Here is a 27,914-nt window from a genome sequence, read left to right as displayed (position 1 = left end):
CCTCTGAGAAGGTGAGTAGGAGCTGGATGGCAAGTGTAGGTTGCAGGTGAATTTCAGAGGAAGGGAGGGCCACAGGGAAAGGCCGGAGGTTTGCGGTGCAGGGGGTGACTCAGGGCACCCATATGGCTGAAATGTACAGTGGGCCAGAGACAGAGGGGATGAAGACTGAAGGCAGTGGGGACAGCACCATCATGGAGGCCTGAACCCCGAGAATCTTGACCTGATTCCGCTGACATAACAGCTGGTCCTCAGCCTGGGTGGGTGGAACATCTTGCAGCCGGGGAGCTCCCAAGCCCAGTGATATCTGCCATGGGACCCTACACCTACACTAGACTGACCAGCGCAAGTTACTCTCCCTCTCTGAGCCTTGGTTTCTCCTTCTGTGTAATGGCATGGGAGGGGCTTTCAAGAAGGAATGAGTTGGTTGCTAGGACTAGTGTGTTGCTATAATGGGGAGGCCTTGGGCTGACGTGGGTGGGTGGCTGCCTTGTGGCAGAGCTGACTCACCCCTGCCTGTGCCTGCTCTGGCCTGTCTGGCAGCCAGGATTCCCCACCCGACCGACCTTGGTCTATATTCCATGGTCACCCCTCCATGAGTCCTGGAGCCAAGGGGCTCAGGCCGGGAGCGAAGCTGCAATGCAGCCTCAGGAAGGTTCTGGCCCCACTGACGACACTTGAACAGAAGAGGGGCTGGTCACAGGGCCGCTCCTGTGCACAGGACTTCCTAGTGGACACAACCCCACTTCATGGACACCTCCAGGGAGCTCCTCTGCGAGGCAGCAGTCACTGCCCAAGTCACAAACAAGGAACTTGAACTCTGACCAGTGTCACGTACCCAAAGCTGCCAGTTGGAAGGCAGCAAGAGCCAGGATTCAGATGTGACTCTCTTTGAGGATTTCTGCACGACTGGGAAGTTACTCTAGATGAATTCCTTTATTGTGCACTCATTGTTCAACAAATATTTACTGGGCTTTTACTGCGTGCCAGGTACAGTACCAGGAAGGGAGTGAGATACAGTCTCTGCCTCTGGACCTTTGCTAGGTCCCCTTCCAAGGGCTGGGGATGGCCTCTCATTGAGATTCTGCTATGTGCCAGGAGCGTACTCAGTCCTGCTCGAAGTCTGGAGGGAAACAGAGATTATTAGCTTCCTTTTACAGGTAAGAAAGTGGGGAATCGGAAAAGGAAATGAATTGCCCACATCTGCTCAGTTGGGAAGGGGTGGAGCCTGTGCCTAGATGACCAAGGGTGTGTGTCCCCAGGCCTGGCACCTCTGACTGCCAGCTCAGTGGTGCAGGGTGGGCACTGTGCCAGACATGGCCATGTGCCTGCCTGTCCTGGGGCCTGAGAGTCCGGCCCACAGCTATGCCAGGCATCTGGACTTCTAGTTCAGTGCTATACTGGGATGTCAGAAGGGTACTTGGTGGACCCTAAAAGGAGACACACTGTCCCGGGAGCCCAGCTCCACCATGGACTGGATGTAGGACCCCAGGCAAGTCCTGCTTTTCTCTGGTTTCTGCCCTGTCATCATTAAATGGAGTGTGGCTCTGTGCTGTGCCTCAGCCTTAGACCACTGGGAGGATCAAATGTAATCATGAGAGATGATAAGAGATGTAGCATGACCAAGGGGCACTGATCAAGGGATAAAGGAGGAAAAGGAGGAAAGGGAGCTGACCATACCCTGCTGGGAGACTCAATTCCTTTCTTTCCTTTTCTTCTTTCTTTTTTTTTTTTTTTCCTTTGTTTGTTTGTTTATTTATTTGAGAGAGGGAGAGAGCAGGAGAGGTGGGTAGGTCAGAGAAGAAGGTTCCCCACTGAGTAGGGAGCACGATGTGGGACTCCATCCTGGATCTCCAGGATAATGACCTGAGCTGAAGGCAGCCACTTAACTGACTGAGCCACCCTGGTGCCCCTCAACTCCTTTCTTTACTAGCACTTCATACACACACTTAATGATGAATTTGGAATTCTCCTCCAGGAAGCCTTCCCTGAACTACTACCTACGGGCTGGGTCTGAGGACTCCTTCTCTCATAGGCCTGGCCACACTGTGTGGTTACTGGTTCCCCCAATAGATTCTTAGGGCCAGGATCAGGCATCTTACACAGCGTCTGCCCAGGGTGGGTGTCTGGGGGTTTGTGGGGGACAGATGAGCCCGGCCTCCATCCCTGCAAGCCTTCCCTCCCTCTCTGCAGCCCTCCATACTCTGGCTCTCCTTGTTGGTTCCCACTTTCTCCTCCTTCCCTCTCCGAAGTGGAGAAGGAATGGGGATGCCCTCTCTTGGCCCAGGCCGAGCCCTCTCTGCGGCTCCCAGCGGCCCCATGAGCGTCCGTTAACATTTCGAGGCATTTCGGAGCCTCGCTCTAATAGGCTCCGCGACCTGCCGGGATAAAGCAAGACATCGGAAAGGGTTCCTCCACAAATGACTCTAAAATGACTCTAAAAACCACCAGGAAAGCCATTAAAGCTGCAGGGCTCAGAGAAGGATCTCAGGCAAAGTGGCGCGGAAAATGTGCAGAGCGGAAGCAGAACGGCAGGGGGCGCCTGTGGGCACAGACGCGCACAGAATCTCTGGCGAATCACAGGTCACAAGGCGGGGTTGCCGCGGCAGCAGTGGCCGCTGGCCCCAGCCCCAAGAGTTACCTCGGCGGGAGTCCCAGTTGAAGACCTCGACTGGAGGGGGAGAGGGGGGACCCGGGCCATGGGCACCAAATGGTTTAGCGGGGCACCCTTCGGGGTGCAGAGCCACAGGTGGGGGTTCCCCCTCCCCCCCCGGAGGCGCGGCTGGAGTCTGGGGGAGGAGGGAGAGACGGGAGGGGGCCTGGCAGTGAGGAACGGGGGCCGGTCTTTCCAGGTCCCACCGGCTGCCCTTCTAGGCCCGGGGCTCATTCACCATCCTTAAGTGCTTTGAAAGCGTTTGGAGAGCACCTCCTGTGGGCCCCGCGCAGAGAGGCCTGCAGCCCAGCGCGGGGTGTATGTGTGGGGGTGCTGTCACTCCGCCCAAGAGAGGTGGGCAGGGTTTCAGCGCAGAGATTCCCCCCACCCGCCACATTTACGCTATCTACTCTGTGCCGGGCACAGCTTTAGCACCTGCGAACATAACAGCGAGCATACGGCAAAACCCGTACTCCGGGGTTGGCAGTTCTCGTCGGGAGGGGTGGTTGGAGTAGATAATAAACCAAAAGGAAAAAGATATAAAATGTTGGGTAGTGATAGGGCTAAGGAGAGGAAGCAAGCTGGGAGGAGAAGCTGGGAGGTGCTGGCAGCTGGTGGTTGGAAGGAGAAGATGACTTTTGAGTAAAGGCCCCCCAGCAGAGGGGAGGGGACCAGGCAAGGGTAGTGTCCAGGGGAAGAGAGGCAGGAAGGACAGAGACCCTGGGGTCCCAGCAGCCAGGTCCTCTGGGAAGCCAACACGGCCAACCCCCAGAACTGTCCACACAGTGTCTGGGGGCCAGGCCTTGGGATCTCACTGGGCCTCTGTCCCTCCCTAGGTTTGATGTCTCTGCAGTTTACCCCAGCCACAAGAAATTCAGCACCTTCATGGAGGCCCCGTACTCCAGGCTTCATTCTTTGGACCTGGTAAATTTGTGTAGCTTCCCTGCAGCCCTACCTCTCCCCCATGCCCCCCTCCAGTGCCTTGCCATTGGGGAAGAGCTGAGTTGTGTCACTGTTGTACCTTAACACCTCTCCAAGCCTCTAGTTGGGAGCATAGAGCGTGGCTCAGAGTCGGGGCCTTAGATGTGCTGATAAGTGCAGGACTGGGGTGAGGACCGCGTGGGTTGGGACCACAGAGCCCCGGGGGGCATTTCCTCTTTGGTAAGAACTGGCTGTAGGCTATACCAATGATACTACCCTTCCCCGCTATAGGGGAGTATACGGGGATCAACGACAGAGGGTGTTGTGATGGTCCCGTGAGAGCCATGCCCCTCAGCGCTGGGTTGGGGACTAGGGGTAGAGGCTGCAGTGGGCTCGGCCTGTCCACCCCCAGCTCAGGGTGGCCTCTGGGGGGAGGAAGTTGCTCTGTGGACAGATTCTGTGGATGTGACTGTGCTCTGACTCAGTCCCACATAGGACCTGGGACCTACAGCTCCAAGGAGACCTGCTTTAGTAAGAAGAAGCTCAGAAAGGAGGTGGGCACAGGCTGGGCCCGTGCCCAGGAAGCTGTCCGGCTGACCCAGCTGCCCCACTTCCAGTACCAGACCATCATGAAAGAGAAGCAGCTGCAGGTGAGTCCTCCCTTGGGGAATGCCACCACCCTCCAGAGTCCTTCCTGGGAGGACCTTCCCAAGCAGAAGGTTGTTACCCTCTGCTTTCTTCTCTTGGGGCAGAAGGAGAAGCTGGGACCCGGCTCCTACAACCTCAAAGACTTCCTGGAAGAGCTGAAGGAGAAGCCCGGCAGCACCCGGGGGCTGCTCAGCTCTGGGGAGGTTCGCTTCCGAGGACTCATTGGGGTAGGTGTCCTCAGGTACTGGGGAGGGTCCCCCCCACCATGCTCCCCTCCATCTGCAGAGCACGCAGCCTGGCTGGTGCTGGACACACCCCTCCTTGTGCCATGTCCTCCCCAGGCTCGGCCAAGCTCTCCTCTGGGTCTCCCAAACCCCCCTGCCTCCTGCTTTCCAGTATCACAACCTTGAGTCCAAGGGCTGTCATATATCCCTGTGCCTGTCCCTCACTGGCCCAGGAGCTTCCAGCCGGCAGGACGGGTCTGGTTCATCCCTGAGTCCCAAGCACAGAGTCCAAACATCTATATTTTAGGTGCTCGACAAACTCATCCACCTATATGTCCATCTGTCTAGCCAGCAAATAATGGCTGAGCACCTACTAATTGCCACGCACTGTTCTCGGGCTTGAGGACTGAGCAGTGAGAACTGGGGCCCTAGTGGAAGGCACAGCGGTACAAAGAAGCAAATCCTGTACGATCAGGACCGTGAGGAAAAATGAGACCAGGAAGGGATACAGAGTGAGGGAGGTGCAATTATAGGGTGGTCAGAGAAGACCTCTGGGAGGAGGTGACCTTTGAGCAAAACCTGCAGGACATGAGCGCTGGAGATTCACAGTAGCTGCAGGAGAGCATTCGAGGCAGCGGGAACAGCAGGTGTAGACAGGGAGTTGAACCAGCAGGCAGGAGGCCAGTGCGGCTGGAAGGAGGGACAAGAGTGGAAGGAGGAGAGACGGCAGAGGAGTGAGGGCCAGAGCGCAGGACCTTGCAGCAAGGCAGGGCTTGGGGATTGATTCTGAGCGCTGTGGCAAGACTGTGGAGGGTTTGGACAAGGGAAGGGCCTCATTTACATTTTCAGAGGAGCACCCTGCTCCTGGGGGTGGGGCTCGGAGGCATCCAGGTGGGGGAGGTGATAGTGGTAAGGGGTGGAGTGGCATCCGTGTGGGTGGGGGCGATCATCCCATATGGGGAGAACAGAGTGGGGTTCAAGCTCAGGACGGGCAGGAGGGAGAAGGCAGAAGTCACACCCTCCCAGAGCAGAGCTCGCTCTGAGGTTTACTAAGTGCCCTCCCCCACGGCCCTGGTGCTCTCCGCACTGGATGCTCTTGGTCTCCTTCCAGCTCCTCAAATGGGCCAAGCTCTTTCAACTGGGGCTTTCCTCCTGCCATTCCCTCCACCAGAAGTGTTCTTCCTCTCCCTCTCCTTTGGTCAACCTCGTCTGCTGCCCCCCAGTCAACCCTCAGCTGTCAGCTCCAAGGTGACTTCCTCCAGGAAGCCTCCCTGACCCCCACTAGATGCTCCCTTTCCTAGGAGTTCTGCTCATGGTTGTGTCTAGTGTTTCTGCTCCCCTGGACATCAGCCCCCGAGGGTGGATGACATCTGCCTGGTCGGCTCACTGCGGGACTCCCAGGTCTTAGCTGTGCCTAGCACTCAGTGGGGCACATCGTAGGTATTTGTAGACTGAATAAGTGCATGCCTGTCTGCTAAGTACGAGGTGTCCCAAAACATTCTCGGTGTTTGCAAACCTTCCAGGTGAGGCTCGGGCCTTGCCTGGGTGAAGCCTGGAAACTACAGCTCCTTGTATCTTAGGCACAACAGACGCTGTTCAGGGCAGCCTGGGGAGAGGGGCCGCCCCGAGGCATTTCAAACTGAGTCATTACCTTCAAGTCTAAAGTAGTAACAATTGACGAATTATGCCACGTGCCAGGTGCTGTCCTAAGCACCTGAGTGTACCAATTAGTCTAATCCTCACAACACCCCTGTGAGGTCCGCCCTGTCATTATCCCCGGTTTACAGATGAGAAAAAGAGCCCAGAGAGCTTAAGTAACCGCCCAAGGTCACAGAGCTGTGAGTGGTACAAGCAGGATTTGGATCCAAGGGCGACCGCACATAAGCAGTGTACTTGACACCTCGGTGGGCTTACTGGGATTTTGTTCCTTGGTGGCCCCTGGATGACAGTCTTGGCCAGAACCCTGCCCAGATGGTGACAGAGAAACAAGCCTGATGCTTCCTACCCGTGTCTCCAGCCCCCGGCCCCGGGGCATCTGTGAGTGTTGGCTGAGTAAGGGTGAAATGTCTCACTGCCCGGCCCTCGCGTCCAGCTGGTTCTTCTGCTACTTTGTCACCCTATCTGCTCCTGCAGTAACCTCCCCCAGGCCCTGCGGGATTTCTCTGAGCCACTCTCCTGGGCTCAGGGCTGGACAGCAAGCTCAAGGGGGTGGCCCTGCCCTGGTGGGTGCAGAAGGCAATCCCTCGGGAAGCTCATGTCCAAGGCCCATTTTCTGTCTTCTTGCTGTGAGACCTGGGCTGGGAGCCTGGTGGTCTCCTCTGGGTTACAGCTGCCCCCTGTCCAGAATGCTGACCCCTCCATGGGTCCAGCTAAAAAAAAAAAAAAGCTGTGCCAATTCTTACATTCCCACACACCTCCCCCAGAATTAATCACTCCTGCCTGGGTCCCCAAAGTGCTGACAGCCAAACATTCCAGTCAAAATCGTGGACTTTCAGGGTGCCTGGGTGGCCCAGCTGGTTAAGCGTCTGCCTTCGGCTCAGGTCATGATCCTAGGGTGTTGGGACGAACCCCACATCGGGCTCCCTGCTCAGTGGGGAGCCTACTTCTCCCTCTGGCGTCTCCCCCTGCTTGTGTTCTTTCTTTCTCTCTCTGTCAAATAAATAAATGAAATCTTAAAAAAAAAAAGAAAATTATGGACTTTCACATCAGCCCAGGTGTGTTACTCCATCTTGAAACCTGAAGGGTTGAAGGAAGAGATGAGCCCAGGGCTCTGGGCTGGGTGCTGTCCATGGACTCCAAGCGCAGCGGTCACTCTCTGTTGTAACTGATGCTGCTGCTTCTTCTTTTTTAAGATCTTATTTATTCATCTGAGAGAGAGAGAGGGAGAGAGAGCACACAAGCAGAGAGGAGGGGTATAAGCAGAGGGAGAAGCAGACTTCCCATCCAACAACGCAGGACTAAATCCCTGGAATCGTGACCTGAGACAAAGGCAGACGACTGAGTCACCCAGGCATCCCTATTGTAACAGGCACTTCTAAGGTCACCTCGAAGGTGCCCCCAGGATCATGGCCCTCCCGTCCCTGGGGCTTACACAGGGCCTTGGGAATCAGCTCCGGAAGTGGGTGGATTTTGCAGCTGGAAGCTTAGCCGCGGCTCCTTTCCGGAGGTGGGACCTTGGACTTGAGGTCTGACTCTCTGAACTGTTTCTCATCTGTTCATTGTGGATGGTGCTGATTTGCTCTCATTGGGTCACCTCCAGGACCAACGTGCTGGGGCTTCTGAGGCACCTCACACACCACCCAAGGACCCAGCTTCCTCCCTGGGGGCTCCTGAGCACACCTGCAAACCCCGGGCCCTGGAAGGAGGCAACGCGTCATCCTGTCCTCTGAGGGCAAACAGATCCCCAGCAGGGCTCCCTGCCTCGTCCATCCTGTCCTGTGGGGTTGCTTTCCCAGACTGGTTCCAGAGGGCAATGGGCAGGGCTGAGCCATCTGTTGGGCGGCAGCGACCTCGTGTGGCTGAGAGAAGCAGCGCAGCAGCAAACGTTCCAGGTCTCTCTCCAAGGACCACCTCCCCTCACTAACCCGCCCACCCACCTGCACTGCAGGGAGCCTCCCCTCACCCCACCTACAGAAACCATACTTCCTATCCTGGCAGTGGAAGCTCCAAATACTCACTCCAGCTGCAATTCTCCGTCTCTCCTTCCCCCTCAGACTCTCCTCCTGACCCCCAAGACAGGCATCCCACCCTGACTTAGATTTTGGTACCCAGTATGGGCTGAGCACTGTGCAGGAGATTTTATAGACATTATTTAAAATTTCCTCCTCATTGTCCTGGAAGAAAAACATTACTATCTCCATGTTACAATGGTGGACCCTGAAGCTTAGGATGAAGGGGTATGTCCAAGGTCACTCAGCTGTGGAGCAGCAGAACCAGGATTCAAACTCAGGACCCCAGATCCTTCCAGGTCACAGCATCATTCATAGCACAGTGAGAACCCCATTCATGCAAATGCAGGGCTATAAAATGGGTGTAACAGATGGCATTTCTAAGACCACCGAAGCCGGCGACTGTCTGGGGTGATAGGGAAGGAAGGCTTCATTCCCAGGAGAGATGACATTTGAGCTGGGTTTGCAGAATTAGACTTTTCTTAAGATTTATTTATCTGAGAGAGGGAGAGAGAGCCGGCGCACACGCCTGTGAGCAGGATGGGGGGGGGCACAGAGGGAGTGGGAGAGGGGAAGCAGATTCCCTGCTGAGGGAGGAGCCCTACCCTGGGGCTCAATCTCCTAGCAGAGGGAGATCATGACCTGAGCCAAAACCAAGAGTTGGACGCTCAACTGACTGAGCCGCCCAGGTGCTCCAGAATTAGAATTTTCTGAGGCCAAGAAGGCAGGGAGGCAATCGAACACAGGCAAGGAGGCTGGCAGAATGGTATTTGGCGAGCTGCAAGGAGCCCAGCTGGTAGGAGTGTGTGATGGAGGAAGGCAGCGGCATGAAACGAGTTGGCCAGGCCAGTGGGGCCTCCGGGAAGAGCCTGAACTTGGGACTGAAGGTTCGAGCAGTGGTGGAACTGTGTTGAGACCGAGCATGCCGTGTGTTGGGGTGTGGTTAACACACAGAGGCCCCGAACATCCCGTTCCCCTCCCAGGGGCTTCTCTTCCTCAGACATACTCCGCATTAGCAGAGGGACTGATGACCTTTCTGTCCCTCCCCCCCTCCTGACAGAACTACTATCCAGGCCCCGGAAATTATGGGGTGAAGGGTAACCCATACACAAAGCTGGAGGAGAAGTCCTGCAGCCGCTCTCACTCTGAGGCCCCCCCATGCCGGACAACCCACAGGACGCCCCCCATGGCTCACCAGGTACCTCCCCCCAACCTGGCCGGGCCTGGCCTGCCTTTCTGCACAGTCCTGGGCCAGTGGGGGCACAGAGAGGACTCCTGGGGCAGATGGGGAAACTAAGCCCCCGTGGAGGAGGGGGCGGGAAGGGCCTGCTTCGGTGGTTCTCCTGGGGGACTGCCATCTGCGCTCTGTTCTAGGGGAGTGGTCTGGCACCCTGCACCTACTCTTTCAAAAGTGGCATTGAGGCGTACCTGGCAAAATCCATGGGCACCCGTGGTTTCTACGACACATTCTCTGGCGACCGCAGCAAGCCGCAGCCTTATGGGCATTTCTCGGTGCAGGTGTGTACCCAGGTGAGGCGTGGAGCAGGTGTTCCCCGCCGGCATGGCCAGCCTCACTCCCTGCACTGGGATCACCACCAGCCTGTGCGCTCCCCACCCTCGTGGCCCCCGTGCGACAGGGCACCCCGTGTTGGGTGAGGAAGTGGGGTGTCCGCGCCTCTCAGAAGGAGAAGAGCTAGGGTCTGAATGCCAGCACATCTGTCTGGCTTACCCGCACGGACCGCAGAGGAGGCACAGAGGGTCAGGGCTGGATGCCACGGGCCCCCGAGGGCACAGGTGTGGGTGCCTGGCTACTTCGTAAGCACTTTCCAGGCGTCACAGGCCCAGCTCCCAGCAGTGCTGTTAATGAGCCAGAGACCTGGAGGGCCGGGAGGGCCAGAAAACCGAGGTCGAATTTTAACTCGCAGCCCACCTTTCCCGCCCCCATCACGCTCGTCGTGTGATCCTTGGCATGGCGTTTTGCTTTCTTCCCATTCGTGGCGACTGGAGTTCAGTCTCTGTCCCACGGCCCGCTCATTTTGTCTCCACTCGCTGTGCGAGTTTGGGGGCAGGTCAGAGTCATGGGCATGACCGCCACTATGGTACTTCTAGCAGAAAAGGACACACAATCATGAGTAAACACCTCACAGAGTGTCGGCAGGTGGTGACAAGGGGTTGCTGGTGGTGAAACATTGACACGCTTCAGACCGATGGGCGACTTGCCACGGAATAAGCCCTCCCACCCGGCTCCTCGCCAGGGCCTCCCACATGCCCCCACGACCAGCTACCGACGTGATCCCCTCCAGCACAGCAGGCGCCGTGGGAGAGAATATTTTTTATTATCTAAAGAAGAATAAACTTTTATTTTTGGAGCATTTTTAGGTGCACAGCCTACTTGAGCAGCAAACCCAGAATTCCTATACCTCCTTGGTGTCCCCTCCCTGCCCGGCCTCCCACACTGGCCACATCCCGCTCCAGGGTGACAGATGTGGTACGATATACTGACATTATTATCACCTGAAGCCCATAGTCTTCAGTCTGAGGATTGTGTCTTCTACAGGTTTGGAGAAAAGTGTCCATCATGGTAGTGTCCTACAGAGTAGATCACAGCCTGAAAAACCTGCTGTGTTACCCCATCACACTGGTTTTTAGATGTTTGGGCCATTGCTCCTGCTGAGAATAGGATGCCGGCCATAATGCCATTGAAATGAGCACAAAAGTGAAGAAATGTGCAAACAGATGCTGGTTACATTGTCCGGGGGCACAGACATGGAGGCTGTGAGACTCACTTGGCCCCTGGCCAGGGCTGCATCTCTGCCCTCCCCGTCCCCGCCCCCCCCCCGCCGGCTGCTTGGGGACATGGGGAGGCAGGATGGACAGCGATGCCTCCTTGTGTGGCCACTTGCTTTTCTCTGCTGCTGAAGGTCCAGAGAGAGGGCTCGGGTTTTCCTGGCCTAACAGACACCTTTTTTTTTTTTCTGTTTCTCAGAAAAGAAAGCCCAGGGAACTGATGAATTTTACGAGCTTCGTGGAAGAACTTAACTCACATCACAATAAGAAGCGTGGGGTTTTTTCGAAAATTTCTCGCAACCCGGAAACCCCTACAGAAAGGATTTACTGGGCCACCCTTAGCCAGTGTCCCCGAAAACTAGTCAGTGTCTCCGCCCCCCCAAAACCTTACTTCCTTCTTCTCTTGGGAGGGGCTCTCCTGCGGGGCCAGCATGGGATGGGGCTGGCTATTTCAGGGGAAAAGTTAGCCTTGGGTATCAGACCCACGTGGTTTCCAGTCCTGGTCTTGCCTGTCTTGTCACTCTGAGTACGTCCGTCCCACTCTCTGAGGCTCAGTTTACTCGCTTGTCCTCTGAGCATACCCACGTGGGCTGAGAGAGGTGAAGGTCTGGAGCTGGCAGCGTTGGGCTTGGAACCCCCCAAGTGTCCCTGGGAAGAAGCTGAGGGAACATGGGGCAGGGCAGAGTGTGAATAAGGGGGTGTTCCCTGACAGGGGACTGCCCACCTGCTCCCTCCAAGGGAATGGGGCACTCCTCTTTGGGGGTGGGATGGCCAGTGACCTGGATAGACCCCCCAGGCAGGACCTGCCCTCCAGGGAGAACTGCTCAGGGCTTGGGAAGGAGTAGGGCCCGGAGGAATGGAAAAGGGTGCCACCATTTCCTGAATGCCTGCTCTGGGCCAGGCATCTTCCAGCACCCCAAAGTAGGAGTTAGCATTTGCATTTTACAAAAGGAAACTGAGTCCCCAGAGATAGGGAGGGATTTGCCCAGGCTCCCCCAGCAAGTATGAGAAGAAACCAGCTCCTCTAGTTCCAAACTCTTTGTGGCTTTCACTTTCTAGGTTGGAAATACCTCTGTGGCCCTCCCAGGCCTGTGGGCCTTTGGGAACCCTGAAAGAGGGGTCAGGTTGATGGGTGGGGTTAGAGTGGGTGGCATGAGTTATGAGGGCTCCACAGGGCTCCTGTGGACATCCTCCACAGGGCATCCTCACAGAGGATGAGTGAGTTGGAAGGTGGTTGGGTAAACCCCTCCCGCCCCTGTTTTTGGCTCAAGGCCCAGGGCTGCCAGGTCAGCATGAGGTCAGCCGCCCAGAGCCCTCACCTGCCCCGGCCCCAGGCTGACACCGCCAGACCCCTCCAGCTTTCCGCTCCCATTCCTTACCCCTAGGCCACGTCTGGTCCCGGTTCATGGCTTCCTCCAAAGACAGAATGTAAACGTGTCAACCAGCCACCGTTCCTGTTCTCTTCCAAGCGGATGGGCATAAAGGCCTGCCAGATGGTTTTGGGAAGCTGGGTGAGTGGGTCTGGAGTGGGAGTTACATGGTGATGAGCAGGGAACTCCCTCCTGTCTCTACAGGCAGCCCCAAGCCCTCCTTGCCCTTAGAAACAGAGGCTCTATGTGAGCCCAAACCCACTTATTTCTCCCTGTCTTATTCCCACTGTCTTATTTCTCTAAGGCAATGGTTTCCAGACTTGAGTGGGTATTAGCATCCCCTTGGAGGGCTTGTTAAAACACAGATTGCTGGGTGTCCCGCCAGAGAGTCTAACTTGGTAGCCTGTAGTAGAGCCTGGGTGTCTGCATTTCTAACACGTTCCCAGGTGATGCTGCTGCCGCCGCTGCTCCAGGGATCACACTTTGAGAACAGTTGCCCTAAGGGACGTCACCCCAGAGCCATCCCCTTCTCTGATTTTCTCAGGGAACTGCTCCCTCCATTCTCTTTGTATTTGTCTCGGGGCCTCTGGGGCAGTTAGCCCCCTTCTCATCCTTGGTGAAGCAAGGTCCCCTTCGGTCGCCGACCCGCTCCCCAGAGGCAGCCATCCCCACGTGTGCGATGTAACCTTTCGTTAGTGTTCTTGTAAAACAGCTAAGCTCTCGGGTTGCGTGTGCATGTCATCTTCATTTACACAAATGGCACTGGGCATCGAGCTCATTCTGTTTCTTACTCCCGCCCTTCAGTCTTTAAGGGCACCTTTAATTGGGTTCTAATAGTCACACAGAGAGGGGCGTGAATCCTAAGTGAACGGCTCCATGAATGGCCACAGAACGGACTCACCTGTCTCTTTCCATGATGCTTCCACCGCCTCCCCTCGCACCCCTACACCTGCCTTCCCATGATGCTCCCACTGCCTCCCCTCGCACCCCGACTCCGGAGTGCTGGCTTGGCTGCGACTGTGCCCACACCCTGTCGCCCTGCCTGATTCTCAGGAGGACCTGCTAGTCAGCTCTCTGCAAGCTTCTGTTTTCTCAACCCAAGCTGGCACCTCCTGCAGAGGAGAGGGTCTTTGCTTGGGGACCCCAGGAAAGGTATTTAGATAAGAGCCAGATGCTGCTGCCGTGGGGCTGGCCACTCCAGAGTGGGAGGGGTGAGGTGAGATCCACTATCTGGGGCGGGAGGCACGCCACCAGGACCTTGCTGCCAACCAGACTGGCCTGTCCCCTGTGGGCAGCACCTCAGACCCTGTCTGGCTCCTGTCATCTCCCAGGCCACTGTTGGCACAGTAGCTCCGCAGGTGCTGGGGTTCCTGGCCCACCATTGTCCTGCCCTTCCTGGTGACTCTGGGCAGGTGGCTTCTCTCTGAAAGTCTCTGTTGGTGCCTCTTGATTATATCAGCGACTGTTCCCAAGTGAGGTCACATGCTGAGATACGAGGGGTTAGGACTTCTGCACATCTCTTTGGAAGACACAGTTCAAGCCCTAACAAGTGGAATAGGGAGCAGTGTGGTGGTGGGGGGGAGGGGCTGAGTTCAAATCTCCAGGCCAGGCCTTGGGCTTGCTAATGTCCTGCCATCCTCTCCCTCTGTACAGAACCCTGTAGGTGTGGGTCGCTACCTCAACACCTGGCTGGCAGAGACCAAGGACCATCGACAGCGTTATCGGTCCCTATTCCTGGGTGGATCCAAGCGCTACCCCTCAGACCCAGCCAGGGACAGGCTCATGCAGTGAGTGCTCCTGGAGCTCTGGCAGAGGGGCAAGGGCTTACTCTGGGGTGGGCTGGGGTTCCCCTCTTCTCCCCCTGCCACCAGTGTGTGCTCGCTTCCCATGGGAACACAGCTCTACGGCCCCTGGGGCCAGCCCGACAGCGAGGCAGTGGAGAGGTTTCAGACTGCCACCTGTGCTGCCTACTGGCTGTGTGAGGTGGGGCGCATCCATTAACCTCTCTAAGCCTCCTTTCCTTCAGCTGTGATGAGCAGAGGACTGTGGGGCCCCCCAAACGAGAGGCTCTGTCTAGAGCTCCTGCTGAGGAAAAGGGGCTCAGTGCTAACTCCTCCACCCACAACCCCCACCGTCTCAGTGCGGCCTTGGCTGGCCTCCCCATGCAGAATCTCAGTTTCTTGGTGTTCGTGATGGGGTTGCTAAAACTGGTTTCAGGGAGCTGTTGTGAAGCCTAAGGAGAAAAGGTGCCTGAGATGCCACGGCTAAGTACAAAGCAGCTTGTAAATGCGAGCTGCTGCCATTTTTTTTGACCCAAGAGGCCATCAGGTTCAATGTAATCTCCACTTCAGAATGGTCAAGGGTGAATAAACATGCACTCTAGATCATTCTGCTGTTGGAAAATCTGTGAGGGCATGAGGACCGGATTGCTTGGGGAAAGCCCAGCTTTTAACTGCTTATTTTTAGCAATAGGGCTGTTGTGTCTTTGTTCTTGACTTATGCCCTTGTTTTGAGAGGGTGGCGCTTTTTAAGAAAAAAATTTTTCCTACCTGCACAACTGATTAACAGTTTGCTTGGAAACAAGATGTTAGGTTGGAAATATTATTCCTCCAGAATTCTGAAGACTTTGTTCCATTGCCTTTGAGAATTCAAGCGTGGTGAAAATTCCTTAGCCATTCTGGTTTTCGGTCCTTTGAATGCGTCTTCCTCTCTAGAAGCTTTTAGGATCTTCTCTTTGTCCTTTGTGTGCTGAAATTTAATCTTAAATAATCCTAGTGTGAATCTGTTTTCACCTACAGTTGTGGGTACTTAGTGGGTTCCTTCCATCTGGAACAATTTTCTGGGAAAATCACTTGCATTTGTGTCTTTGGTGATTTCCTCCCCTCTGCTTTGTCTCCCTTCTTTTATTTATTTTTTATTTTTATTTTTTTAAGATTTTATTTATTTGTCAGAGAGAGAGGAGAGCGAGCGAGCACAGGCAGACAGAATGGCAGGCAGAGGCAGAGGGAGAAGCAGGCTCCCCGCCAAGCAAGGAGCCCGATGTGGGACTCGATCCCAGGACGCTGGGATCATGACCTGAGCCGAAGGCAGCTGCTTAACCAACTGAGCCACCCAGGCGTCCCTGTCTCCCTTCTTTTAGATGAAGGTTAATTATCCTGGTTTGATGTTTTAGCTTTCTTATCTTGTTTTTTTTTTTTTTTGTTTTGTTTTTTTTTTTCCTTATTTCCCATCTCTGCCTTTTCTATCCTACTCTTTGGTCAATTTCCCTTGTTCTTATCTTTGAACTCTGCTATTACCTTTTGAAATTTTGGCTTCATCTTTTATAGTTTGCAAGAGCTCTTGAATGTTGTGGATTGCTTTCTTTTCTTTTTTCTTTTCCTAGCCCCCAGAGCATTGTCTTATATGCCATATGTTCTTTTATCTGAAGATAACAATGACAATTTCCCTTCAGTTTACTTTTGTCCCCCACAGGGCCTGTGGTTCTTCCAAGTTCCTTATTTCTTTGACCTGTGTTGTTCATGTTTAAGAGGAAAGCACTAACCAGGGCTGTGAGTCTGGTGGGGCTTGTGGGTTGGTGGCTTCACCTGGAGTGAGTAGATAATGGGGGTCTGATCCTTCTTTTGGAAGACCCTCCAGGTCAGTGTTTCTAGGTGCTTTCTGTGGGACAGTTCAGCTTCTCTAGAAAAGGATCCTACATCCTGGGGTGGGTAAATGTGGTTGCTGGTATTTAAGGGAGGAGGCAGGGGGATCTGAAGCAGGGTATGGATTTCTACCTACTTCCTCTATTCTGATGACAGTGCCTGTCTGCCTAGCTTCCACTGTGCCCAGCCTCCCCCTCTGGAGTCACTATGCATACTAAACCTCCAGTCTTCTACTGGGTGGGCGAGGAATGGTGTGCGTGTGTCTAACTTTCCCTCTGTTTTCAGCCATTGGTCTTGCGTCTCCTTTTTGGTGCCTCCGATTCCTGGGTCTCTCTGGGGTTTGTGGAAGGAACTGACAGGTTTCTCACCGGCTCCCCGTCTTGTAAGCAGCTTGTTCCATTTTCCAAAAAAACATGTCACACTCCTGGTCCCCTGATATTGGCCTCTCCTTTTCTCATTTGTCTATCTTTAAAACACTCCTTTCTAGTCCTTTCAGGAGACTGAAGAAGGAGCAGAGAGAGTAGAGATAAATGCATGTATTCATCTGCCTTGTTTAATTGAAAATCAAATGGAACACTGTGAGTGTGCAAAAGCACTTTCTTCCTCTTTCTAGCCAAGGTGGTTGGGTCTATTTTATGGGTGTTCACCAGGACCAGAGAGGGAAACATCTTGCCCAAGGTCACACAGCTGGTGAACTATAGAGTGGGGACTCGTATCTCGTCTTTCTTTCCAGGGCAGGGCCCTTCCCATCACACATGCCCACGTGAGGATTTGGGGGTTCCTGCAGGGCCCCTCCTCCCTGGCCACCCTGTCAGTGAAGCTCCATTCTATATACTGTTTGTTCAGCAAAGGCCTGCAGGGAAGCAAAAGAGGCTCCATCCCCATTAGACCCTCAGCTTTCTCCCCTGAACATCTGCCTTCCCCATGGGTCTGAACTTCCTTTTCACCACTGTGATCACATCCAGGACTCAATCTTGTGAGGCTATAGGACTTCCTTTGTAACCTGGTTTAGAATTTTGTCGCTGCTTAGCTGTGTGACCTAGGACACGTTACGTGGAGACAGACTTTGCTCTGAAAAATGAGAGTGAATGAAACAACCCACTTCATAGTGTCTGCTTTGAGGACAGAAGGAGATGATGCTTGAAAAGGTGTTCTGCCTGGGGATTCTGGTTGGCAGGTGTGTGGCAAGTCCTAGCTTCCTTGTCCCTTAGCAGCTGCTATGACTGGGCAGAATTCTATGTTTTAGTTATATAAGGGCTGAGTTCTTTAGAGAGCCTTAGAGTGCACATCAACCAGGAAAAGAAATGATAGCAATTTAACTTACCCTCTGCTGTCAAAGAAGGAAAAATATTAAGAAGGAAATTTGACAGGGAAGGGGGGGAGATATGGGAGGGCACTTGGGTCCTGAGGGAAGTTGGGAGCTTTTAAAGATGAGGCCAAACTACTAAATATGATAGTAAAATGCTAAAGGCTTCTCATGAAGTCAAGAACAGAACAGGGATGCTTGTGTCACCAACATTATTCAACACTGGTGTGGAGGTTCCAGCAAATGCGGTAAGACAAGAAAAACAAATAGGAAATAAAACTCTTAAGGAAGAGCAAATCATCACAATTTATAATGTGTTTACCTAAAATAGTCCAGGCGGGCTCATTTTAAAACTGTAAAGGTGAAGAATTTCCTCTGATACTGCGGCCATAACTAATAGAAAACATAATTGAGAAAAAGGGAAGGATTTCATTCTTTGTAGCAACACCATTGATAAAAGGCATTGGGATAAACTTAATTAGGTGTAGTTAAGGCATACATGAAGAAAAATATAAACCTTTGCTAAAAGATGTCAGAAAAGGCTTGAATAACTGGAAGGAATACCATGTTCATGGATGGAAAGATTTGATATTGGAAAAAATAGTAATTCTCCCACTGATGTACTTATTTAATGTCGTTTTAGCATATTTCAAGGGGCTAGTAGATGGAACTTGATACATTTATTATAAACTTTATCTGAAAGATGAAATACATATGAATATTAAAAATAGAAGTATAATGAACCTATTAAAATATATTTCCATATGCATAGACAACACGCTCTGGAGAACTAGACCACAGACTGTTTCTCATGGTTACCTCTGGAGTGTTACTAGGGTCTTTTGCATTCTACTTTGTTTGTTTTATTTCTGAGATGTTTGGATTTTTCAGGAAAAACATATAACATTTTTATAATCAGAAGAAAAAATAAGGTAAATAGAGGACAAGTGCTCTTGAGACAGATTACACACATTGTATGTTCTCCATTTAGACCCATCTCCAGCCGAGAGTCACCCTTTGTTTTTCAGACCTCAGTTTTCCCATCTGTAAAATGGGAATGATTTATACCCGACAGGGACATAGTCAAAGCCTATGAATGTTACTGAAGGGAAGTCAACCAGCAGATTCCTGTGGGTGTCTAATTGTCAGGCTGGTACATGATTTGCCCTGGGGCTCTGGTTTGACATTGTCCCTGTAACCCTGACCCACTTGGGCTCTTTCCTGGGTCAGGAGAACTGTGTCACAAGGCATAGTAGGTAGGTCATAGGTGGGAAAAATGATTCCCTGATAAGCTCTTTCACAGATTCATTTGAAAAGCCTGCTCTGTACTTGGTTCCATCCTGGGTATGTCTGAGCTGCCAATTGTTTTCAGGTGACTAGAAATTGTTTTCATTCACTCACTGACTTTTTCATTCTCTGATTTCATATTTTAATTTCTAATTGCTCTTTTTTGTTTTCTAAATGTTTTAGTAATGCCATTCTCTTATTTCATGGATACAGTGCTCATACTTTCAAGATATTGTTGATTAAGACAAGTTTGCCTGACTATTGTCTCCTTTTATTTTACCAAATGTTTTTTTTCCCTACCTGTATATTTGTTTTGGCCGCAATATTCCATATCAGAGGTTTTTCTCAGATGTCTGGTATTTCTTGGCTGTGCATTCATGTCTAACTAAAAATCCAACTGAAAGCTCTGGTTGATTATGGACTGTACATAGGATGACCAAACTGAGTGTTTTCACTGTTTTCAATGTCAGTGTTGTGAGATGTTTTGTCTTTTACTTTGGTGGAAGAAAACTCTTCTGGGAGTCTTGGCTACCAGAGTTCTAAGTGGAGAAGAGCCTAGAGGTCATATTTAGGGACTGAACTTCCATTTGTTTTCATTTTAAATATGGTACCCATGAGATCACCTGTGCCTGGTGTCATCCTGTACAAAGAACCTCTCTGTCTCCAGAGAACAAATTCTCCAATCTTCATTCATGAAAAGCACTCATTTGGCTGCAGAGAGTGGGGAGGGAAACTAATACTCTGCAGACTCTCTATCAGTAGCTTGGGTTTGGTTCTGCTTTCTCTGCTTTCTCTCTTACTTTCTCTCTTTCTCTGCTTACTCTTTTACTTACTTCTCTCTTACTTACTTTCTCTCTTACTTACTGGTGCTGCCGATTTGTCAGCCTCTGGCGTGAGGGAATTCCTAAATTTATCTTCTATTGGCTTAGAGTTTAGCTTTCTTGGGTCTGCTAACTTAAGTTATCGTTCTTCCATCAGTTTTTTAACTTCCAATTTTTTTTTTTACCACCTGCTTCTTCTACTGTTTTTGTCCCTGTGAGTATATACGTTAAAAGTTTTTATTCCTTTACCCTTGTTTTAGTGGGATTTCACAAGGGAGATAAGTTAATGTATGCATTCAGCTCACTTAAAGAGTGATAGAATTTCTGAGTTTCAAAGATAAAATAAAAGTCTTAAAAAAAAAAGTCTTGTATCACAAATAACCTACAACTTAAATAAAAGACAACCAGACATGTTTTGGGCTTCTCTTCTGACACATGGATAGAAAACATTGTGTTTAGAGTTCTCTATCTAAGCTAACTGTCATTCATGTGTAAGGCAAATAGAGATGCACAAGGATTTAGGAAATACACTGAATGTGTCTTTTCTGAAAATAGTACTGGGGGATATACTCCAATCAAATGGCAAAGGAATTAGCATGGAGAGCTCAAAGAAAGGGGAAGACAAAATATGTAAGAATAGATCTGATTATGAGATACCAGATAAATGCAACCCATAAAGAAAGAAAAAGTGGTAATACAAATACCAAGCAAAGTAGAATTCAAGGCAGAAATATTAAATGGGACAAAACTGGGTATTTCATCATTATAAACAATGAAAGCCATGAAGAAGTTATAATAACTGAACCTTTACAACCCCAAAATAACAGTGACACACCCCCCACAATCTTGATGAGAATTCTGAATAGACTTGTTTGAGTATTTGACAGATAGGCTATATAAATAATTATTTGGAGGATTTGAATAGGTGTACTTTACTCCATATCATTTTCAGATACTCACAGAACATGTATAAAAGCCAATCGTCTAAGAAAATCTCCCTAAAAATGTCTAGGATTAAAACATCCTACATAGAAAATTTGAGGTCACTTTTTCTAAACGTAGTACAATAAAACAAGATGTTAACAGTAAAAGGATAGTCCCCCAAACCAAGTATTTGGAAATTAGGAAGTACACTTCTCAATAGCTCTTGGGTCTAAGAGAGAGTCAAGTTTGAAATTACACACTCTTGGGGCTCCTGGGTGGCTTAGTGGTTAAGCCTCTGCCTTTGGCTCAGGTCATGATCTCAGGGTCCTGGGATCAAGCCCCACATCGGGCTCTCTGCTTGGTGGGGAGCCTGCTTCCCCCACTCTCTCTCTCTCTCTGCCTGCCTCTCTGCCTACTTGTGATATCCCTGTCAAATAGATTAATAAAATCTTTTTAAAAAATAAAAAAAGTTATTACACACCCTTTAGAAATTAATTATAATAAAAACCCTATATCCAGTTGGAGCAAAATTTAGAACTTTAATTGCTTGTGATATTGAACAAGAAGGATTGAAAGCAAAAGAAGCAAAAGAATTCATTTGAGTCTAGAAGTTTAAAAAAAAAATCAAAACACATAAAAATAAAGCCAGAGTCAAGAATGAGTAAGAAGGAAGGGAGATGGGGAGGATGGAGGCGTTCTCACTGGATCCTGACGGCCGAGTGCTGACTTGCTCTTGTTGACCCCTGCCTGTGGCCCCTGCGTGCTGCTTGTGATGACATGCGCCCGTTGGGGGAGATGCATGCAAAGTCCACGGGCTGTGCAGGAGCCATAGAAGACAAAGGGTCATTGTCAGTGCCATCTTCCCTGCTGTATGCATGAGTTAGTGAGGCTTGGAGAGGAAGTGACCGCCATGTATAGACAGGGCAGAAGCGGTGCCCCGACTCTGACCCTGGGCTTCAGCCTCTCCTCCTGGGCCCGGTTTTTGGAGGAGGCCACCGATGGCAGAACACATGTCCTCAAACACTTTGCTGTCTCCAGTCCAAGTGAGGAAGGGTGTGTGTGGGAGAGTTGTGAAATCTCTTCCTGGGATGTGAAGTGACAGCTAATCCGTGTCACCTCTCACCCTCCGGCCCTCACCTGCTTCTTCCTGCCCAACTATTGGGTTCTGGGCTTCCAGTTGAGCAGCCTGGGATTTAATTCCTGCGTGGGAAGGAAAGCCTTTTGGTTTTTCATTCTTTAGAGCTGTGTATGCAATAGGTGTTTCATAAATGTGCTTGATTGACCGATGACCACTGTTTCCAATCTGACCACATTTTTGGTGCTTACAGCCAGGCCTTTTTTTAAAAGAAAAACAGATTTTTGATTTTAACGTTTCTTTCTTTCTTAAAATATCTTATTTATTTATTAGAGAGAGAGCATGTGAGTGGGGAAGGGGTAGAGGGAGAGGGAGACAGAATCCCCAGCAAACTCCCTGTTGAGGGCGGAGCCCAACGCAGGGTTCGATCCCACAACCCTGAGATTCTGACCTGTTCCTAAACGAAGAGTCAGATGCTCAACTGACTGAGCCACCCAGGTGCCCCTCTTTTTTTTTTTCTGTAAGTAGGCTCTAAACCCAACATGGGGCTTGAACGCTCTACCAGCTGAGCCAGCCAGGACCCCAGCCACCAGGTCTTTTTATTCTGTCTGACCCACCTTCTTGCTGTGTGGACAAGAGAACTCTGTGCTCTAGCCAGGCCACGCTTTGCACCACTCTCCATGGGTTGGCCACAGTGACCTGTACTTAGGACATCCTTTTGTTCGTTCCTATCTGGAAAACCCCTATTCATCCTTTACAACTCTGCTTAAGTACGAAGCCTTTCCTGATTTGTCTGGTTAGTGTCTATCCTCAATCTCCTGTGATCCCCAGGTCGAGGGGCTTTCCCCCCTTATGCTGTAATTACTTACTCTCATGCTGTTGTCCCTATCAGATATAGCTTCCAGATTCAGCTTCTTGATTCTGGGGCTCTGGTGTCTCACTGGCCTGCACAGAAGGTGCTCAAGGAGTATTTGTAAAAGGGGGAGTCGGGGCATTAACTGGTGAGATGGTCTGGAGTCTGAATGACTCCATGAAAGGAACATGTGGGAAATTTCCAATTTGATTTGGCAGAAGATTATTTTTCCTTAAAGCTTTTTTGCCTGACATTTTTTTCATCATGAAAAATTTCAAACATACAGAAAAAATAGAAAGGATTTTTACCATGTACATCTATGTACCTACCACTTAGATTATATCACTAACGTTTTGCTCTTCTTGCTTTATGACCTCTCTTTCTACCTATCCGTCCTTCTGTCCATCTGTCAGTCACCTTATAATTTGATAACGTGTCAAGTAGATGGCAGACATCAATACATTTCCTCCTAAATACTTAAGCATGCATACTACCTTTTTAGGATTTTAAACTAAAGCCATAGTCCTTGCTCAGAAATCTGAATTTGAAATCCTAAATATCCATTCTTTGTAATAATAATAATGATAATTATTCTTGGAGCATGTTTATGACATACAAAGTGATTTCGTAGGCATTTGCTATATATGATGACTTTAAAAGGGAGATCTCACTCTTGATGTTTTCCAGTTGAGACGACTGAAATTTGGAGGGAGAGTTCCTAAAAAGTCGCTGCCAGTCAATGGCATTCATGCACACCGTCCTTGGAGGCTCACTGCGCAGTTGCTGCATGCCAGCCCTATCCTGACTGCTAGGACGGGGCGGAAGAGAACCAGGCAGCAACTCTGCCCCCACAATGGTGCCCAGCTTCATGCAGAAGACACTCACCCCTTCCCATAGTGATAGGGCAGCTGAGAAGGAGGATTGGGGCAAGTGGACCCAGGACTTCCGTCTACAAACCCAGATACTTCCCTTGGTCTTTCCCCATGGTCTTCTGGAGGATGAGACAAGGAGGGAGGGCTCTTCTGACCCAGGAAGTCTAAGCCAGAGAAAGACTTTATTGTGACTCACCTTCCTGTCCTCATTCTACCTGCCCCCTGTGGGTCAGTTTCCTTTGATTTCCCGGGCCTTTGTATATGCTGCTTTGGTGGGAGATTTAGGAGTTTGGACTGGAAGAGGGAACCCTTAGGAAGCTCAGCACGGAGTCCCCTCCCTCCACAATCCCACTACACATTTACTGTGGAAGTATGGTGACTGCTGTAGACACAAGATGACACAAAGGAAATATGGGGTCTTAAGCTCCAAGGGAAGGCAGAGAAGAGAGGAGATCGTATTTTTACCCTTCCTTCCTTCCTTCCTTCCTTCCTTCCATCCATCCTCCTTTATTTTTGGCAGGAGTGGGTGGGGATAGAGGCTTTAGCTTACTTCCAGTCTGATGGGCAAGGAAGAAGTAGGTGCTTCAGTTGCAGGGTAGTGGAACCCACCTCTTGTTCAGGCCGGAGGGGCAGTTTCCCAAGTGCAGAAAAAGGTTGACCTTGGATGAAGGCAGGAGGTGGGAAAGGCATAGAGGTTGATGAGCCGGTTAAAGGTAAGCCAACAATTTCTAGGGGGCAGTGGTTTGTGCTCAGAAAGTCCTAGGCAAATGGAGCAGAGGGGAGGAATTGATTTAGAATCAGGTCCATGACAGAGGGCTCGGCAAGGTGCTGTGCAAGCATGGTGTGCAGAGAGAGGAGCCACAGTCTGCATGGGAAGATGGTGCAGAGATGGCAGTGTCCCAGACTGCCGGCCTGGGCATGGACAGATGACAAGCCTGGCCAGCTGGGGGTGGCTGAGCAGTGGGAGGGTGGGGCACAGCAGAGGGTGTGGCAAGAGATGGAGCGAGATGGATAGGCACAGCAGGATTTCGGCGTCCTAATGTAGGAGTTTGCAAAGAGATACCTGTGATTCAAGCAGCCCACAAGCTGTCCTCAGAGTGCTGTCCACACAGAAGGAGGTCTTTGGAAAGGGCCACTGGGAAGATGTAATATTGGGGTGGAACTTGGTTTTGCCTCTTCGTGTCTGAAATGAAGGGACCTTAAGGGGTGATGATACTTTACGGTAGACCCTAAAAAAATGGGCTCTGAGTCAGGGGAGGAGATGGGTCTGTTGGTTGGCTGGGGCTGGCTGGTCTGGGATGGTCTTGGATGGGACAACTAGATGCTCTTCCACAGGGACTCACCCCTCAGCAGTCTAGCCTGGGCTTATTCTCACTGAAGAGGCAGAGGTTTCAGAGAGGACGTGTACGAGGCCTGTGGCAGCCTAGGCTCAGAGTGGCACATCCTGACTTCTTCCACATTCTGTTGGCCTAGGCAAGCTGTAAGTCCAGCCCAGATTGAAGGGCAAGGGGAAGCTGACTCTATCTCTGGTTGGGGAAACTGCCGAGTCACAATGCAAAGGGCTCAGATACATGGAGAAGTGGAGACTGGGATCCCTTTCACCTTCTGTCTACACCAGGAGCCAAACAGGATTGCATCTCCAGCCCAGCTGGTCCCGGTCATGTTCTTTCTGGGGGGGTTCACTTTTTCCAGGGAGGAGAACATGTTTAGGACAGAGAGAAGAGCCGGAGCAAAGGACAGGGAGCAAAAAAAGCTCAGGACGTCCGGAAAAGACGAGATGGTTCATTTTGGATGATGCGTGGAGTGTGTACAGGGAGAACAGCTGAGAAGAGGGCAGATGGGACTGGCTAGGTCAGTCATCAGGGACTTGGAATGCACAGCTAAACTGTTTGGACTTTATCCTGCCTGCAAAGAGCCACAGGAGGATTTCTTTAAAAGTCAGATTTACAATAGTATAACAACGTACAGTAAAATTCACTCTTTATAGGAATATAATTCCGTGAGTTTTGACAAATGCCTGTGATCATGTAATGACCAAGGTGGGTGAGATGTAGAATATTACCATCGCCCCGTAGGGCTTCCTTGTGCCGTTCATAGTCAATCTCCTCCCTGTCCCCCAGCCTCTGGCAACTACTACCAGGACTTCTTCTCTGGAGTTTTGCCTTTTCCAGAATGTTGTGTAAGTGGAATCATGCCATAGGTACATACTTGTGTATCTTTTCTTTTGTTTTATGTGGCACTCTTGGGGTTCACCCGTGTAGTTGCGTGTAGCAGTAGTTCCCTTTGAATGCGGAGTTGTGTTCCACTGTATGGACGCACTGCAGGTTTTTGTTTTTGTTTTTGTTTTTTGTTTTTTTTTTTAAAATACATTTCCAAGGTGAGGGCCATCTGTATTATTTCCAGTTTGGGCCATTTTGAATGAAACTGCTTCAAACAGTCACATGCTGGTCTTTGTGTAGACACCTGCTTTGGTTTCTTCTTGGCAAATATCTACCATAGTGTGTCAAGGTCAGGTGGTATGTGTAACTTTATAAGAAACTGACAAACTGTTTCCCGAAGTGGCTGTACTGTTCCGTATCCCTGTCAGCCGTGTGTGTGGGCTCTCCTTGCTTCATACCCTTGTCAGTTTACATGGAAGTCAGACAATAAACAAACACATAAATATGTATCACGCAATGGCTGCTAGATGCAGTCAGATACACAAAGGGTTCTTGAAATGCCATCTTCCAGATGGCTCTGGGGATGGAACCAGAGTCTCCAGGGGTTCCCCTTGGAGGAAAGAATCAGAACAGTGCAAAGGAAACTAGACTGAGGTTAGGGGCTCTGGGCTGGAATTCTGGCCCTGATTCCGGCCACCACGGTAACCTCAGGCCAGTTCTTGCCTCTCTTGGACCCTCAGTCTCCCTCTCAGGGTGGACTAGACGATCTTTTTTTTTTTTTTTTAAGATTTTATGTATTTATTTGACACAGAGAGAGCACAAGCATGGGGAGAGGCAGGCAGAGGGAGAGGGAGAGGGAGAAGCAGTTCTCTGCTGAGTTGGGAGCCTGATGTGGGGCTTGATCCCAAGACCCTGGGATCATGACCTGAGCCGAAGGCAGATGCTTAACCTACTGAGCCACCCAGGTGCCCCTAGATGATCTTTCAAGTGCTAGGATTTTGTACTTGAAGTTCTTTTTTTTTTTTTATTTTTTAAATTTTTTTTATTTTTTTAAAGATTTTATTTATTTATTTGACAGAGAGAAATCACAAGTAAGCAGAGAGGCAGGCAGAGAGAGAGGAGGAAGCAGGCTCCCTGCTGAGCAGAAAGCCCGATGCGGGGCTCGAACCCAGGACCTGGGATCATGACCTGAGCCGAAGGCAGCGGCTTAACCCACTGAGCCACTCAGGCGCCCCTGTACTTGAAGTTCTTATAAACCAACTTGGAGGCTCTGATGAACAAAAGTAGGTGCAAAGGAAAGGAATCTCCTTTTTAGAACCAGGCTGTTTTGTTGCCGGAGGTCAGCCATTTTGTCCTCTTACCCATATAGGATCCCTTGGGAAGCACAGCCAGCAGGTACCTGTTCCTCGTACCCCCCCAACCCCCGGTGCCTCTCCAGGGATGGGGGCTCAGTCCTTCCAAGGGACCAGTTTCATTTTCTCTTTCTGTCTTTTTAAAGGGAAAGGATTACACCTTTTACTAAGGGGAAGTGCCCTCCAACTGTGGATTACAATTCAGATCCTACTCCTTAAAGCTGCATATGAAGGACAGCCTGTGGTGACCAGAGGGCCCAAAGGCCTGAAGACAAATTTGGGATGGGAGGTAGAAGTGGGAATCGGGAGGGTGGGGAAGGTCTTAGAGAAAGGGACACATGGGAATGCCTGGGAGAGGGAGGGATACGGTGGGATCACTTTTGCTGGAGACATCCACCCGGAGTTCATGATGTCTGCTAGGACAGCTGGGGCCAGATACTTTTGATAAGGAAGATCAACTATCTTTAGAATTCAGATTATCCAGTGGCACAAACATGGGAGCAGATGGACTAATGGAACTTCTTCTATTCTAAGGCCAAATTGCTTGACTCCCTGATCATTAAAATCCAAAAAGAGACAGAAAAGTGTAACATATGTCAGAAGACAGCTGTAGGCCCCTTTTGGGAACTCTCCATCTCCATCCAGGATGCTTCTGGAAGCCCAGCAGGGCCTAACACTATTATGAGGAGGTTGCTGGCCCCCAGGCCACGTGCAGCCATTGGAGGCAATCAGTTTCATCCTTGGAGCTGGGGCTTGTGGGCACACAGGTCTAGCCCAAAAAGATGGGTCTGTGGGGTTGGTCACAATATCCCGAGCTACTTCCTTCACTGTTTTTTGTTGGTAAGAGATTGTGTAAGGTGGCAGGATTGTGTTGTCCCTAGACATAAAGGAGGCTGGGACACCACAGACTCAGCCATAAAACTCCAATAATGGTGAAAAATACTCTTAAGAGCGTGCGTGACTTATGAAAAGCGTTACTTTCTCACTCATGTCAAAATGACTGTTTTAGAGGAAGTAAAACTGTCTTTATTGTCAGACATGTCACCTATGTGAAAAAAAGTCCTGTGAATCCTCAAAAAAGCTGATGAGCCAAAACAGGTCCAAACTAGATCTAATAAATCAGCTTAGCAAATTTTCAGGAAATAAGATCAAAATATCAAAATCAAATGTTTCTATATATTAGTGATAATAAAAATTGAAAATCTAAAATACCACTTATGATAGCAAAACTAGGAAATATTTAGGTGTAAATTTTTTTTATTAAAGATTTTTATTTATTTATTTGGCAGACAGAGATCACAAGTAGGCAGAGAGGCAGGAGAGAGAGAGGGGGAAGCAGGCTCCCTGCTGAGCAGA

General features: G+C 50.5%; 1 protein-coding gene across 5 annotated transcripts; it reads left to right on the top strand.

The window, feature by feature from the left end:
• The first annotated feature begins 859 nt into the window (after positions 1-859).
• LEXM (lymphocyte expansion molecule) lies at positions 860-27,914 on the top strand. 5 transcript variants are annotated; one of them, XM_047725813.1, is made up of 10 exons: positions 860-987; positions 3,487-3,574; positions 4,057-4,221; positions 4,324-4,446; positions 9,172-9,309; positions 9,486-9,641; positions 11,098-11,259; positions 12,284-12,409; positions 13,922-14,055; positions 26,705-27,914. In XM_047725813.1, the coding sequence occupies exons 2-10, from the start codon at positions 3,536-3,538 to the stop codon at positions 26,775-26,777; spliced, it is 1,116 nt and encodes a 371-aa protein (XP_047581769.1). In that variant the 5' UTR covers positions 860-987; positions 3,487-3,535; the 3' UTR covers positions 26,778-27,914. The 5 variants fall into 5 exon arrangements, with proteins under 5 accessions (XP_047581769.1, XP_047581767.1, XP_047581766.1 ...); XM_047725811.1 differs by lacking the exon at positions 860-987 and adding an exon at positions 1,003-1,157 and having other exon boundaries at positions 9,486-9,629; XM_047725810.1 differs by lacking the exon at positions 860-987 and adding an exon at positions 1,003-1,157.

The sequence above is a fragment of the Lutra lutra genome, chromosome 4 (assembly GCF_902655055.1).
Source record: "Lutra lutra chromosome 4, mLutLut1.2, whole genome shotgun sequence".
Classification (NCBI taxonomy): Eukaryota; Metazoa; Chordata; class Mammalia; order Carnivora; family Mustelidae; genus Lutra; species Lutra lutra.
Note: the sequence above shows the minus strand (reverse complement) of the source record. Positions and strands in the feature narration are given on the sequence as shown.